Source organism: Lygodium microphyllum, chromosome 6 (genome assembly GCF_053477565.2).
Source record: "Lygodium microphyllum isolate KBCC chromosome 6, Lygodium_microphyllum_v1.1.10, whole genome shotgun sequence".
NCBI classification, from domain to species: Eukaryota; Viridiplantae; Streptophyta; class Polypodiopsida; order Schizaeales; family Lygodiaceae; genus Lygodium; species Lygodium microphyllum.
In genome coordinates this window covers 15,074,656-15,088,889 of record NC_141140.1, presented here as the reverse complement: position 1 = coordinate 15,088,889, position 14,234 = coordinate 15,074,656, and the positions used below count along the sequence as shown (strand labels likewise).

At 41.5% G+C, this 14,234-nt stretch overlaps 1 protein-coding gene across 1 annotated transcript in view; it reads left to right on the top strand.

Annotated features, from left to right (window-relative positions):
- LOC148034319 (GTP binding protein) overlaps positions 1-14,234 on the top strand; it is a 73,545-nt gene that overhangs the window by 44,773 nt on the left and 14,538 nt on the right. The window contains exon 10 of the mRNA XM_087679271.1: positions 4,505-4,597. Within this exon, the coding sequence (XP_087535397.1) occupies positions 4,505-4,597 (93 nt within the window). The remainder of the gene's footprint in view (positions 1-4,504; positions 4,598-14,234) is intronic.

Here is a 14,234-nt window from a genome sequence, read left to right as displayed (position 1 = left end):
TCCTTTACCTCCAATGGTTGATATTGGTGGAAAGTGATAAGGAAGGACAAGATTAGGTTGGAGGATGAGAGAGTGTTGAAGAGAGAGAAAATTCAGACTTCTATCTCTAGAAAATGGTAGAAATCAGTTGATGCCTGTCTAGATTGCTTGTCTAGACAATTGTGAAAGTTATCTCCCCATTGATGGAGCACCTTGAATATGATGCTGTTGTTACCTATTGTTGTATCTTTTGGACATATCACTAGTTCCTGGAGGGTCTCTTGCTGGTTGAAAATGGCCTACCAATTGTTACAGCAGCAATGGCTTTCCCTCCCCCCCCTCTCTCTCCCCCCAATGCTACCGATCGATCACTACTAAGGTCTCATTGTCACTTAATTGACTTGCATTTCATATGTGTATCTCCAATGTGCACAACTTAATAATGCCAAAGCTAAGCATTAAAAATGCACATTCTCGTGACAGTGATAAGAGTAGGACCTGAAATTAGACAAAATGTAGATGTTAGATCGGGGGCTGACGATGACATAATAGCTAGAAGTTTCGGAAAGGGTAAGGTAGGAAATGAGTTTCAAATATGTTTCTTGTAGTGTTCTTTTAAGGAAATGTCAAATAAAGCGTTTCATACATACATTAAAAAGTATGGATCATAGAGCTTGTATACATGAGATATTTAGAGAATAGATCTAGTTATTCATTATGTACACGTCCAATGATTAAATTCTGCAATATTGACCTCCAAACAATGTCAACTCTTTTAAAATATAGGCATTACTTATCATTTCTCAACCATATCATTATTTATAATGTGGCTAAAAGGGAAAAAACTACTAAATTATTTACAATGATCATAGAAACAATATTTGAAAGGAAAGTTGTAAGTATCAAAGGTCAAGGAAGGCAAGGACAATGCTACATATGTAATAAAAGTGACAAGCATGAATATATCAAGAAAAAGTGTCAAACAAGACCCATGGACCTTTCCAAAATGTTCATTACATACATGGAAAGTACAAAAAGGCACTCTTTAATCCTAGAGAGTATTTCACAACTCACCCTCCACATCCTCCTCAATCTACTTATTCTTTGTTGTGTAGATGTCGTGTGTGCGGTGACCATTTGTAAGAAGTTTGTAATCTATGATTGTCCCACACCACCCACCCCCCAACCCCCAACCCGAACCCCCACCACACCCACCCCCTCTCAAAAAGCCTGCCACCTGGGCCTTATGTGGAGAGTGTCTATGGTAGTGATTTGCAAAGTCGTTGGATGTTGGCTATGAACCGGTCAAGTCAGCATTGGTTTGGGGATTCCTTGACCAGTTTGAAAGATGCATCCCCTTTGAATAGTGTGGGGTATTTGGCTTGGGTTTTACTGTAGGCCTTACATTTGTAGATGTAGTGCTTCTCGCTCTCCACCTTGTCCTGGTATAGTATGTAGATCCATTCATCTTTGGGGATGCGGATTGGTCTCCCAACCTCAATCTCGAGATGGTGAGAGGAGACTCTAAGCTGGCCGATTGCTACACACATCTTGTGGGGTTTGGCATAGTATGTAGATCCGCTCATCTTTGGGGATGCTGGCTGGTCTCCCAACCTCAATCTCGAGCTGGTGAGAGGAGACTCTAAGCTGGCTGATTGCTACACACATCTTTTGGGGCATGTATATGTTAAGTTATCGCAAGTCTCGCAAAGAAGCCATCTGCTGTAGTCATCATGAAGTGGTCCTTGTAGCATGACATCTTTGGGGGAAGGGACTGTTGGGGTAGAAAGCTTGTATGTTGTGTTTGTAGTTGGTATAGATCCTGTCACGTGACTGGGTTCCTCTCTGTGTGAGAGGTGTATGGAGGCAGATTCAGGATCATACTGGAAGGGGGGGAGGGAGATAATCCATGTCAATGTCACATCTTGGGAACCATTGCTTGATCTATGCATATTACGAAGTCTCATGTCATGCCTGAGCTAGTTGCCTAGAGGCCTCGGAAGCTCTCCCAGGTAGTCTATGTGGGTGCATGTGGTGTACTTTGTGTACAAAGCTGATGGTCTGAAAGAGGGCCTCTACAAACGTTGAGAGAGAGAGAGAGAGAGAGAGAGAGAGAGAGAGAGAGAGAGAGAGAGAGAGATGTGTGTGTCACCAGCTATCATGATTCTGAAGGTGCGTTATAATCAACATGATAAAAGTGAGAAAGACTTCGTCACATTTTTTGGAATCACCAGAATTTTTAGGATGATAAGAAACTCCCCTAATTTGAAAGAAACATTTCTTATGAAACTAATAAGTTTCCATGAAATTATGGAAGATGACGTGGAGCTTGTTCCAAGTGCATAGAGTGAACAAGAGCCTGCTGCCTGACTGTAGGAGCAGAAAAGACAAAGCTGGACGTGTCAAAAAGATGGGACAGATGTTGATGCACCAGATTTGATCAAAATGCAGTAGTCTGTATCCTCTAGAGCGCTGGGTGGCAGCTAGTATCAGGTCATCAGGTCACTAGGGGCTGGAGGTGTGGGAGCAGTTAGAAAATAGGTGGCCACCATAAGGTGGTATAGACTTGATGGTCGGGATGCAAGTGATTGAGTAGACCACCTATTTGTAGATGACAAAGCAACCAAACTCAAGAGAGTTTGCTTATTTCCTTTTTTAGCCTAACACCCTTGCTGAGGCCCAAAATTGGAGCTAGAAGGATTGCAAACATAGCTCACCTGTGTATACCCCAAGATTTCCCACCTTTGAGCAGCTAGGGCATTGGCCAATGGGTGCATTTTGGCTGCCCAAGAACCTTACAAGACTATAGAGGCAAAGGCTACCTTACCTAGGGAGTCCAAAGGGCCACTGAGAGAGGCCAAGGCATTCAATAAAGGGTGCAGAAGAAGAGTTGCTGGGCAGTGTGCAAACTTGTAGAAGAGCTGAAGAAGGAGGTAGTACTACACAAGGGGAATATTCTGGTCTTTGCTTTGATGGTGTTGGATTATTGCTCCTAGGCAGCACAAACAGATGACAAGACACCATACCGATGGTTTTGTCCTAGCCAGTTGCTCCACAAGCATACACCTTACTTGTTACACACGTGCACACAGACACATGCACGTATGTAGTCCATACCTCACAAACATAAGAAGGTAATCTAAACTCATGCAAGCATCATACAGGTACACACTCAAGAATTTACGACTTTTCAATTCTCCTCATGATCAAAGAATATCCTCGATACACTCATTCTAGATGAGCCTTATTTCTGCTTCTCAAGTGGTGGTGCTTACAATGCAATCCAAGCATGAGTTTATTGATGAGTAGTTTGGTTGCATGCAAGAAAGATGATGTAGAAATGCAATTTTTCTTTTGTATGCTTGTTAGCTCAAGTCTTAACCCTCACACGGATTAAAATATCCCAAGATTGTGAAAATAACTTGAACTTTCATGTGAAGGTCTAACTGTTCATTTTTCATCCATGTAACAGTAGATAGCTTGGGTTTTTGCACTCCTTTCCTTTCTTGACTATTAATTCAATGGGACAGCCAAATTGGGAGATTATGAGTTTGTATTTTGTATGTTTTAAAGAGAGGTTCTAGGCAACAGTTCTGCATTTTCATCCGAGCTGAAGTATTGGTGGAGGAGCACGAGGGGTTTTCCTGTTACTTGGCTGTTGTGTGTCCCCAAGAGACTGCAGTATTGTTCTAGTTTAATTGTGGATAGAATCTTTCACTGCTTTACATGTGAAAAATGTATGACAGATAGTGCATGTGCTAGGGATCACTTTATTATCCTCAAAATGTTTTCAAACAGATTCTAGAGTATATTGTATGTAATCTTGAAATCCTTTTCAAGCTTTTTGGTAACAGGGACTTGACCATGGGGGTAACTAGTTACACATTCAAGTTTGTCAGTGTAATGTCTATGCTTTGTGGCCGATAATGTTTCTGCTTAAACCACTTACCTCAGGATTGATTCAATTACAATCAAGTTGAATGATGAGATATGTTTGTAACAAGTTAATTCAAAGGATGTAAATATGTACACACGTAACACCTGCATGTGCTTATTATGCAATGAAATTATTGATTTGTTTACAAATTTTCTCTAATGCTACCCTGGTGACATAGTTCCTAATGAGCAAATAATGAGCTCACATACATTGATTCTGTCTATTCTGGTAGGAATGGCTTCATAGTTTTCCTACAATTTTGTAATGTGTTGAGAGTAACTGTCTATTCTGGTGGATCTATCCCGCATGCTCCTTTCCATGTACAACTCTGACCATGATATGCTTGAGGTTTGATCACATGTGCCCAGTGGGGTTATGTAGGTGGAAGTGTGCACTATCCTTGTTGTAACCCACTATGTCTATTCATCAGAACCGATGACCGCTCATTAGTGGCTAGCTCCATAGCACTGTTCTAGATATCTTTCAAGTTTGAGATATACAAGTTTAATGATTAATTGAATATGCAAATTCAATAAAAACACTATGAGTTCTTTTGTGTTGTGTAGTGACATGTTATGCTCTGTGCAGGTCAAATGCTGGCAAATCCGGAAGCTGACTAAAGCTCCTCAAGCTGCAGGAGCTATTCATTCAGATTTTGAAAGAGGTTTCATATGTGCTGAGGTATTTGTTAACTTGTCTTGGTTTTGTTGATTGCTTTTTATGTGCATGTATTCAGTTTTGATATGACATCTGTTATAAGCCTTAAGAGCTCTTTTTGTTATCACAAAGCACCATTGCACATGTACAGCTCAAAGAGCAATTAGAGTGGATACTTGCATTTGCTTGGGATGAAGTTCATTGTGTTTGTGTCTTGGAGTAGTGATTTTTTAAGGTCTTGTGTATAGGTATGCATACGTACTTGCCCACTTTCTTTAGGGTGATAGATCCAAAATACTCTTCTGCTAGATAGGATACGATCCCTTTAAGCTTACGTATGGTATTCTCTTGAGTTCCTTGTGCAATAGTCTACAAAAGGAGAGTATGAATTCAACCAAAGATTTCATAGAGAATAGGAAGGAAATGTTAAAACTTGAACAAAGAAAAATTAGGAAGACACAAGATAGAGCGAGAGCCTATGTTGACCCACATAGAATATTCCATTAGGAGTGCAAGTATATTTTAGGGCACCTGAGCAATGTGAATCCATGAAAATGGGATAATGTCACAAGGTGTCCCCTAGGTATTGTGGTCCATTCAAGAAGATAGGTGAAATGGCTTATAGACTCCAAAATCCTACAACAATCAAGATACATCCAATTTTTCATGCAAACTAGCTATAGAAACAATGTGTAAAGCTGATAATCTGGCCTTTGGGGATAAGATATTGGAACTCTTTGATGATAATTTTTTTCTACATAAGTCTGAATGAATATGAGGTGTTCATTCTAGATGAAGTAGGGATACTACTCACCTAGAGTGTCTAGGAAAGTGGAAGGATTATTCAAAAGAGATTTCAAAATGGGAGTCTGTAAGCATTTAAAAAAAAAGTTTACTGCTTTGCACTTACACCTTTCAAACTTTGGAGAATGAAGAAGTTGAAGTTTTGAAGTGAGAGGGATATGTATGGAGTATAGGGGGGTGCGACTAACAACACATATATGTGATACATGTGACCAAGGGCTTAGGCCATTTAAAATACGGGGCGTGCGCTCTAAGGATTAAGCCAAGCAAGTTGTGTTAGGTTAGGGTTCAACAACATGCATACACACACACACACACACACTCTCTCTCTCTCTCTCTCTCTCATAACGAACAAGTGAACAACAAGAGAGGAGAGTGCTGGAATGTCATGTCCACTATGTCAAAATGATATGAAGGTACAATCCCTAAGGTACTAAGTACCATTGAGGGGTGCTTATATGAGAAAAAAACCCATCACTTGCTAGAAGGTAAAAAGTGGGTGTGGATAAGGGAGTGTTCACACCAAAACTTAGGAGGAACACGATAAGTGTAACAAACCCCTCTTGAGTGAATGATGTGAATGCATATAGGGTATAGGTAGATAAATCCCCAAATGGTATCAAGCCTAGAGCCTTGTGAAAGGCTTCAAACTTTTGTTTAGAGAGAGCTTTCGTAAACACATTTCCCAAGTTGTCCTCTATAGGGATATAAACCAAGTCAATCTCCCTTGCATGGAGCCTCTCTCTGACATAATGATAGTGCACCTCAATGTGCATAGTGCGAGCATGAAAAATTGGATTTGTTGGAATTGCCATGGTACTTTGATTGTCACTATTGATAGGAGTGGGTGATTGCTATCCCAGATTAAGATCGACCAAAAGGCATCTTAGCCACATACATTCCAATGTAGCTGTAAATGCTGCCTTGTATTCAGTTTTGCAGCTAGATGTGGCCATTGTAGACTGCTTCTTGCTCAACCAAGAAATACATGAATCACCAAGCACAAAACGATTACCACTAGTGGACACCCTTGGATCAAAACAACCAGTCTAATCACTGTTTGTGAATGTATGCAAGCAAAGAGAAGTGCTGTTAGGATTAAAAAGACCCAATGTTTGAGTGCCTATGAGATAACAAAAGACACACTTAATTGTTGCGAGTGTGTAGTACCAGGGTTGTCCATAAAGGTGGCAATTAAGAGACTCGAATCAAATACCCAACCGAGTGTTACAAAAATACAATAAATATCGAGTAACTTGCTAATAAAGAGAAGCATCAAATGGATCTCCTGCATCCTTGAGTGTAAACATGTCGCTTGTCTCAATTGGAGCAGAGATAGACATGCGGTCTTGCATGTGAAAATGCTGAAGCAGCTGCCCAATGTACTTACAATGTTGCAAAATAAGACCCCTCTTAACTACAGTAAATTGTATGCCAAGATAGTAGTGCAAGTGGCCAAGATTTGTCACACCAAAAGCATGTTTCAATTCAGCTTTTAAGGTTGAAACGTATGCTTCATGAGGACCAATCAATAGCATGTCATCTAGATAAATGATGAGAATCAAGAAGTTATCCCCATCTTTGTAGACATGAAGTGTGCTTTCAACGTGTGAATTACTGAAGCAAGAGCAATCAAGTATGCATATATCTTTTCCTACCATGCCCTAGGTGATTGCTTTAAACCATAGAGGGACTTATTGAAATGGTACACTTTGCTTTCTGGCCCTTTCTAAACAAAGTGAGGAGGTTGTGTGACATAAACCTTCTCATAAAGATCACCATTCAAAAAGCAGTCTTCACATGGTGGTCATATGTGAAGTGGATGCAAACGTCTCATCATAGTCAATCCCATGCTATTGGGTGTTGAGAGACCCTCCACTTGTGTTTTGCGTTTTGCGTTTAGGGTTTCACAATGGACAGCCCCAAAAAGGGGCTCGGTGCCCATAGTGGGGCACAACCCTAGACAGCCAGCGCCCTCCCTTTAGGCACCAGCGTAGATCGTCTCTTGTCTTTTTATAGGCTGCCTGTGTCACTCATTCTTCACGGCTGATTCATTTAGTTTGTTACCTCTTCTCTCCAACCTCTCCACTGCCCTCACACCCTTTTAGGAGGACATTGCGGTTCGTGGTGCTACGACACCCTTGTTCCCTTGTATCACATTCACTCCATGAGTCAGATCTTCATCATTCCATTCATCAGAGTTTCTTCTCTTTTCTCTTCTCTTCTTAGTGTTTGTCAAGTTCACTTTGTGTTCCATCCCGCAAACCCTATTGTCTCACTGGTACGCTGTCTTTTGACATGGTATCAAAGCTGCATATGCTCAAATGGCTGCAAAGATCCTCCACTCTAGTGAAGGCAAAGACCGATGGCGGGTTTGGCATCAACTTCTCTTCTTCTTCCATTGCATCAGCACCTTACCTAGCGGCTGCTCTCCCTTGCACCTGCTGTTTTTTGCTTGCGTTTCAGCTTGCTGATAGATGGCGGGTCCTCCCAATTAGTCGGTAGCTCCTCCCTGCTGTTGGGAAGCTCAGCCAGTCTGTTGGCGGTTGTTGGGAATAAAGGCTCACTGTGCCTTTTATTGTGTTCGGGTGTGAACGCACCCTAACACTTTGTACTTTATATATATTTAAAACCTAAAAATGTGGTACATTCGTTATTGTACTGTATACCCATTGTGTCGTGCTCACTCTCTCACTCTAGTGCTCTCAACTCTCTGCACCTTCACTCTCAGCTCAGCTCACGCACAGACTCCTCGACTACAAACTCGACTACAAACTAGTATTAGAGCGGGTGACGGGTGCAAGGTAACTGGTGTGAGGTGACACGCCTGAGGTGACGAGTGACAGTCAGGGCGTGCGACAGATTGCAGGCCAGTCAGGGTGTGCGACAAACAAGTCGTTGGCAGGCTCAACAGACAGGTGTGACACGACAAGTTGCACGGTGGACAGAACGGGCTGCAAGAGATAGGTTGCACGGATGATGAAACGGGCCGCAGGAGATACGGCGCACGGTGGACGAAACGGGCTGTAGGCACACGGCGCACGGCGGATGGGACGACAGTCGCCACAAATGTGGCACGCAACAGGCAAGAGTCAATGTTTTTTTAAAAGGAAATATCCTTTCTTTCTCTCTCCTTCATTTGGCGTTCACACGCCAAGGCACAAAGCCAAATTCTCCCTGAGAAAATTGGGGCTTTCCTCGGATTTGGAGACTCTAATGTAGAAGTGGACAATCTAAATCTAACTCAGAAATTGCAAAATTAGTGCACAATTGCTTATGAAATTTTGGGGCTTTTTCACATTTTAGTGAAATTTCTTCAATTTCAGTGAAATTCGTGCACACCGGACCCGAGAAATTTGGGGCTTTTTCAGAATTTCGTCAATTTGTGCAAGAATTGCTTGGTATATGCACTTGGGCACTTGAATTGATGCAATTTTGAACAGATTATCCTCAAAAATTTGGGGCTCGAGAATGCTTTTGGAGCAGAAATTGTGGTGAAATTTTGGGGATTTCACATGTAACTGTTGCCTTGGTCGGTAATTGTGTCAGAAATTGCTTGAGGAGTGCAGAAAATGACATTTTTTAATTCTGAAAATTCATTTGCAGATCTGAAAATTTCTGCAATCTTGGGTTTTTCATTGCTGGTTGGTACTCTTGTGCATTGTGTTCACTTGTGTCATATTTGGGCTTGCCTTTGGTGACTGGTTAGTCAATTTGGGACTACAAATTATGGCTGGAAACAGTGACAGCAATTATCGTTTGCACATTAAGAAGCTTGAGGGTGCCCATAATTTTGCAATTTGGCAGAAACAATGCTATAATGTCTTGGTGCAGAAGAAACATGTAAAGCCCATCAAAACAAAGGGAATCAAATTAGCAGACATGGAACAAGACGAGTGGGATGACTTGGATGAGCTTGCTTGCTCTACCATTGAGCTCTCAGCATATGCAATGTGGCAAAGGCTTGAAGAATTGTATGCTCAGATGCTCAAAAAAGTGCAGCCGACAAGGTTTATTGGCTGAAAAAATTGATGCACATTCGTATGAAAGAGGGTACAACCATGTTTGTACATTTGAATAAGGTTAACTCAATTTTCAGTCAGTTGATTGCTTTGGATTTTCATATTGACGAAGAGTTCAAAGCTACCTTTTTGCCATGCACTCTACCTGAAAGTTGGGATACCTTTAGGACAGCTTTAAGTAATTCGAATGCTTAGCTGTTATACTCTGATGTGGAGAGTTCTTTGCTGATGGAAGAACTAAACATGCAAAATAACTTAGCAAACAAGTCTTCAAATGCATTACACACTAGAGGTAGATTTCAACATAAGAGCAGTTCTGAAAACAGAGCATACAACAAATCTCGTGGAAAGAATGTGGAGTGCCATCATTGTGGCAGAAAGGGGCACTACAAAAGGGATTGTTTTCAGTTGAAGAAAGAGAAGGGCAAAAACAAAAACAATGAAGCCAACAAGGTTGAAAACAAGGATAGCCAACATGCCAAAAAGAGCAATGTGAAAATAGAAGAGGTTAATGTAGTCACTTATGATAATGACAGTGACGGTGATGTACTTCTAGCTTCTTCTTTGGATGCACATGCATTGATTGCAGATTTTGAGGACGATGTTTACACTTGGATACTTGATTCAGGTGCATCTTTTCATGTCACACCACATCATGAGTGGTTCTTTGACCACAATGGCGCACTATGTGGTGTTGTTCACTTGGGGGATAACTACGCATGTAAAATTGTAGGCATTGGTAGTGTGAAACTGGAATTTCACCATGGCTCTGTGTTTGTTTTGCATAATGTGAGACATGTATCTTAGCTCAAGAAGAGCTTGATAAGCACATGGCAACTAGATGATGAAGGCTATCAGACCACCTTTGGGGATAGCAAATGGAAATATGTAAGGGCTCTTGCATTGTTGCTAAGGGGTCCAAAAGTGATACTCTGTATCCTCTACATGTATCTAGTGTGCGTGACCATGTTGTCGCTATAACTGAGCAGCCAAGTGTTTCTTTGTGGCATAGCCGATTGGGACACGAGTCAATCTGGAATGAAAGTGCTCTCTCGTTTGGGTTATCTACCGTCTTTGAGGTATGCTGATTTTGAGCAGTGTGATCATTGTATTTATGGTAAACATGCTCAAACGTCACACAAAAGATCTCTTTCTCTAAAGTCTTCACCCTCAGAGTTAGTTCATTCAGATGTATGTGAAATGCTAGGATTATCTCTAGGGGGGAAGAAGTATTTTATTACCTTTGTTGATGATGCCACACGCAAAGTTTGGGTTTATCCAATCCGTCGCAAAGACGAGGCCTTGGATAAATTTAAAAAATTCTTGGCACTTGTTGAAAATCAGACCAGCAAGATGTTAAAATGCCTTCGCTCTGACAAGGGTGGGGAATATGTGTCCAAAGCGTTTTAAGACTTTTGTGACAGCAAAGGGATTAAGAGGAAGCTTACTGCTCCTCATAAGTCGCCCCAAAACAGTGTTGCAGAGTGTATGAATTGGATGATTTAAGACAAGGTCCGTTCAATGGTGTCACATGCTGCTTCACCCCATGGTTTTTGGGCAGAGGTTGTTATGACAGCTGTACACATGATTAATCGGTCACCAAACAGATCTTTTTGTTGGGGGGGAGTTTTTCAAGAAGTGTGATCGGGCAAGCCATCTTCGTATGCACACTTGAAAGTGTTTGGCTGTGAGGCATTTGTGCACATACGCAAGGAAGAACGCAACAAACTTGAGCCAAAGTTCTATAAATGTATTTTCCTAGGATATGGTGATGAAGGTGAAATGGGGTATAGATTATGGGATCTCGAGAAAAGAAAAGTAGTATGCAGCAAAAATGTCATCTTCTGGGAAGTTCGCATACACAAATATCCCAAAAGAACAAAGGAGGTCTGAAGGGTTGTATTCCGGGAGGATGTACCAATAGGACAGCGAAGAATGCCTGTTAGAAAGCAGCAAATACCTGCTGAAAATGTCCCTGAAAATGGAGGGAATGATGCTGTAAATGATCAGCAAGATCTTGGCCATGATGTCCCACAAAATTCTGAAAGAACATGTGCACCTGGAACAACTTGAACCAGTTAAACAGCAAGTTGTACCTGCAGAATAGCAACCTGTTAATGCAGGTTCACAGGCTGAACAGCCAGCAAATATTGACCATTGGGTCTGTAGGTCGACCAGAGTGCAAAAACAACCAAACAAATTTGTTCGTGGAGTAAATTATGTGGCTGATTATGTCATGTTAATAGATTCCAAGATGCAATGGACAAACAAGATAGTAGGAAATGGCAAAAAGCAATGCTATTAGAGATGAAATCTCTCATAAAGAATGGCACTTGGAATTTGGTACTTTTGCCAAAAGAACAAAAAGTGTTACCTTGCAAATGGGTTTACAAAAGGAAAGTCACTTTTGGTTCTTTGCCCAATTACAAGGCACACTTGGTTGCTAAAGGGTACAAGCAAGAACATGGAATTGATTTTGATGAAATCTTTTCTCTTGTAGTCAAAATGACTATTTTGTGAACCATCTTGGGCTTGGTTGCATCTGAGGCCATGGAACTCATACAAATGGATATAAAAATCGCCTTCTTACATGGTGATTTGTATGAGAAAATCTATATGCAGCAGCCTGACGGTTTTGTTGCAAAAGGAAAAGAGCACATGTTATGTAAACTCAACAAAAGTTTGTATGGGCTAAAGTAGACATCACGCGAATGGTATTACAAATTTGATACATTCATGCAATCTTAGGGATTTAATCGTTCTTAAGTTGATAACTGCTTATATACCAAGAAGGCAGCAGATGACAATCTTATTCTCCTGGTTTTATATGTGGATGACATGCCAATTGCAGGCAAGGAAGCTCATGCCTTGGACTCCTTAAAATAAAGCCTACACAATAGCTTAGATATGAAAGATCTTAGTGAGGCAAATCACATTCTTGGCATGCGTATACTCAGAGACAGATAAAAAAGTCTTCTTTATCTGTCAAGGAAGAAGTATATTACGAAAGTTCTGCAACGTTTCAATATGGAGGGGGAGAAAGCTATTAACGTACCATTGTCTCCATATGTGAAACTTAGTGCATACGACAACCCTACATTAGATGATGGTAAGGTTGAAATGGCCAAGATACCTTATGCTTCAGCTGTTGGTAGCTTGATGTATGCTATGGTTGCTATACGTCTTGACATTGCATTTGCGGTGGGAATAGTTAGTAGATACATGGCATATCCTGGCAAAAAGCATTGGAAAGCAATGAAGGGTATGATGAGATACCTTAAGGGCACAAAGGATTTGTGTATCTGCTTTGGTAGCTGGAAGTCATCTGTTGTTGGTTTCAATGATGTAGACTATGCTGGCCATCATGACTATAGGAAGTCTACTTTAGGATATGTGTTTATGTTCACAGGAGGAGCAATCTCTTGGATATCTAGGCTACAAAAGTGTGTTGCACTGTCTACTACAAAGCCAGAATACGTGGCTGCCATAGAGGCATGCAAAGAGGCTTTATGGCTTTCACGTATGGTGAGAGAGCTTGGGATTACAGAGGTTGCTATCCTCCATTGTGACAGTCAGAGTGCTATTATGCTAGCACGGAATTGTGCCTTTCATGCAAAGACAAAGCACATACATGTGAAGTATCACTTCATCAGGGATGTACTTGACATCAAAGGCATTGAGCTTATCAAGGTACATACATATGATGATCCTGCAAACCTTCTCACGAAAGGTCTCCCAGTCAAGCGGTTTTCTCATTGTCGCCACATGATGGGGATTGGATATTATATGTGTCTTTTAGCTTTGTACATACATACACTTAGCTGATTCTTTCCTCTATCTTTAGGCACGTCGTCTTTAGGTGGGAGATTGTTGGGAATAAAGGTGCGTCGTGCCTTTTATTGTGTTCTGGTGTGAACGCACCCTTACACTTTGTACTTTATATATAATAAAAACCTAAAAATGTGGTACATTTGTCATTGTATCATATACCCATTGTGTCGTGCTCACTCTCTCACTCTACTGCTCTCAACTCTCTGCACCTTCACTCTCAGCTCAGCTCACGTACATACTCCTCGACTACAGTGGTGGTTATCTGCAATTTGGTGGCTGTTTCTGATTTGTTGGAACTTGTGTTTTCAGCTGGCAGCTCTTTCTTCTTAGTCAGTGGCTCCTCCCTTCAGCTGGCAGCTCCACCGTACTGCTGTACCGTGTGTTTTTTTGCTGGTAGTTCTACCCAATCCGTTGGCGGCTCAGCGTGGTCTTTTGGTAGCACTTCTTGACTAGTGAGGCATTTCAACAGCTATTTTTGTTGTTGAAAGTTGCGTTTGTAGCTGGTGGCTCTTTTAAGTCAGCCAGTGGCTACTCGTGATTGTTGGCTGCAACCTCTTACTGTTGGTAGTATCCTCCTCCCACTGGCAGTTCACTCTGAATCCTTCCACTACCCTCCCACCCCTTGAGGCGGACTTGCGGTTTGTGCTTCGCACTAGTCGCACACCCCTTGAGGCGGACATTGCGATTCATGGTTCGTGGTTGACCTCTTCCACCTCTTTCTTTTTCAACAAGGCACACTGGTACCCATGGCTTCTTTACCAAGTGATGACCATTCTTTTGGATGTTGCTATTGTGGCATTATTGGACACACCATTGATGCTTATCAATTTCGAACTTTGCTTCCTACTCCTCTGGAGTATATGTCTTCCACCCGGCATTACTTGTGCTACTTTTCCTTTCTGGGCCATAGAGATTGTTTTGCATCGGCTATTAGAGTACTATGCTCAAGGCAATAAGACACATCCGATGCATATTAAGTCCTTTCGAGCACATGGAGGATCGAT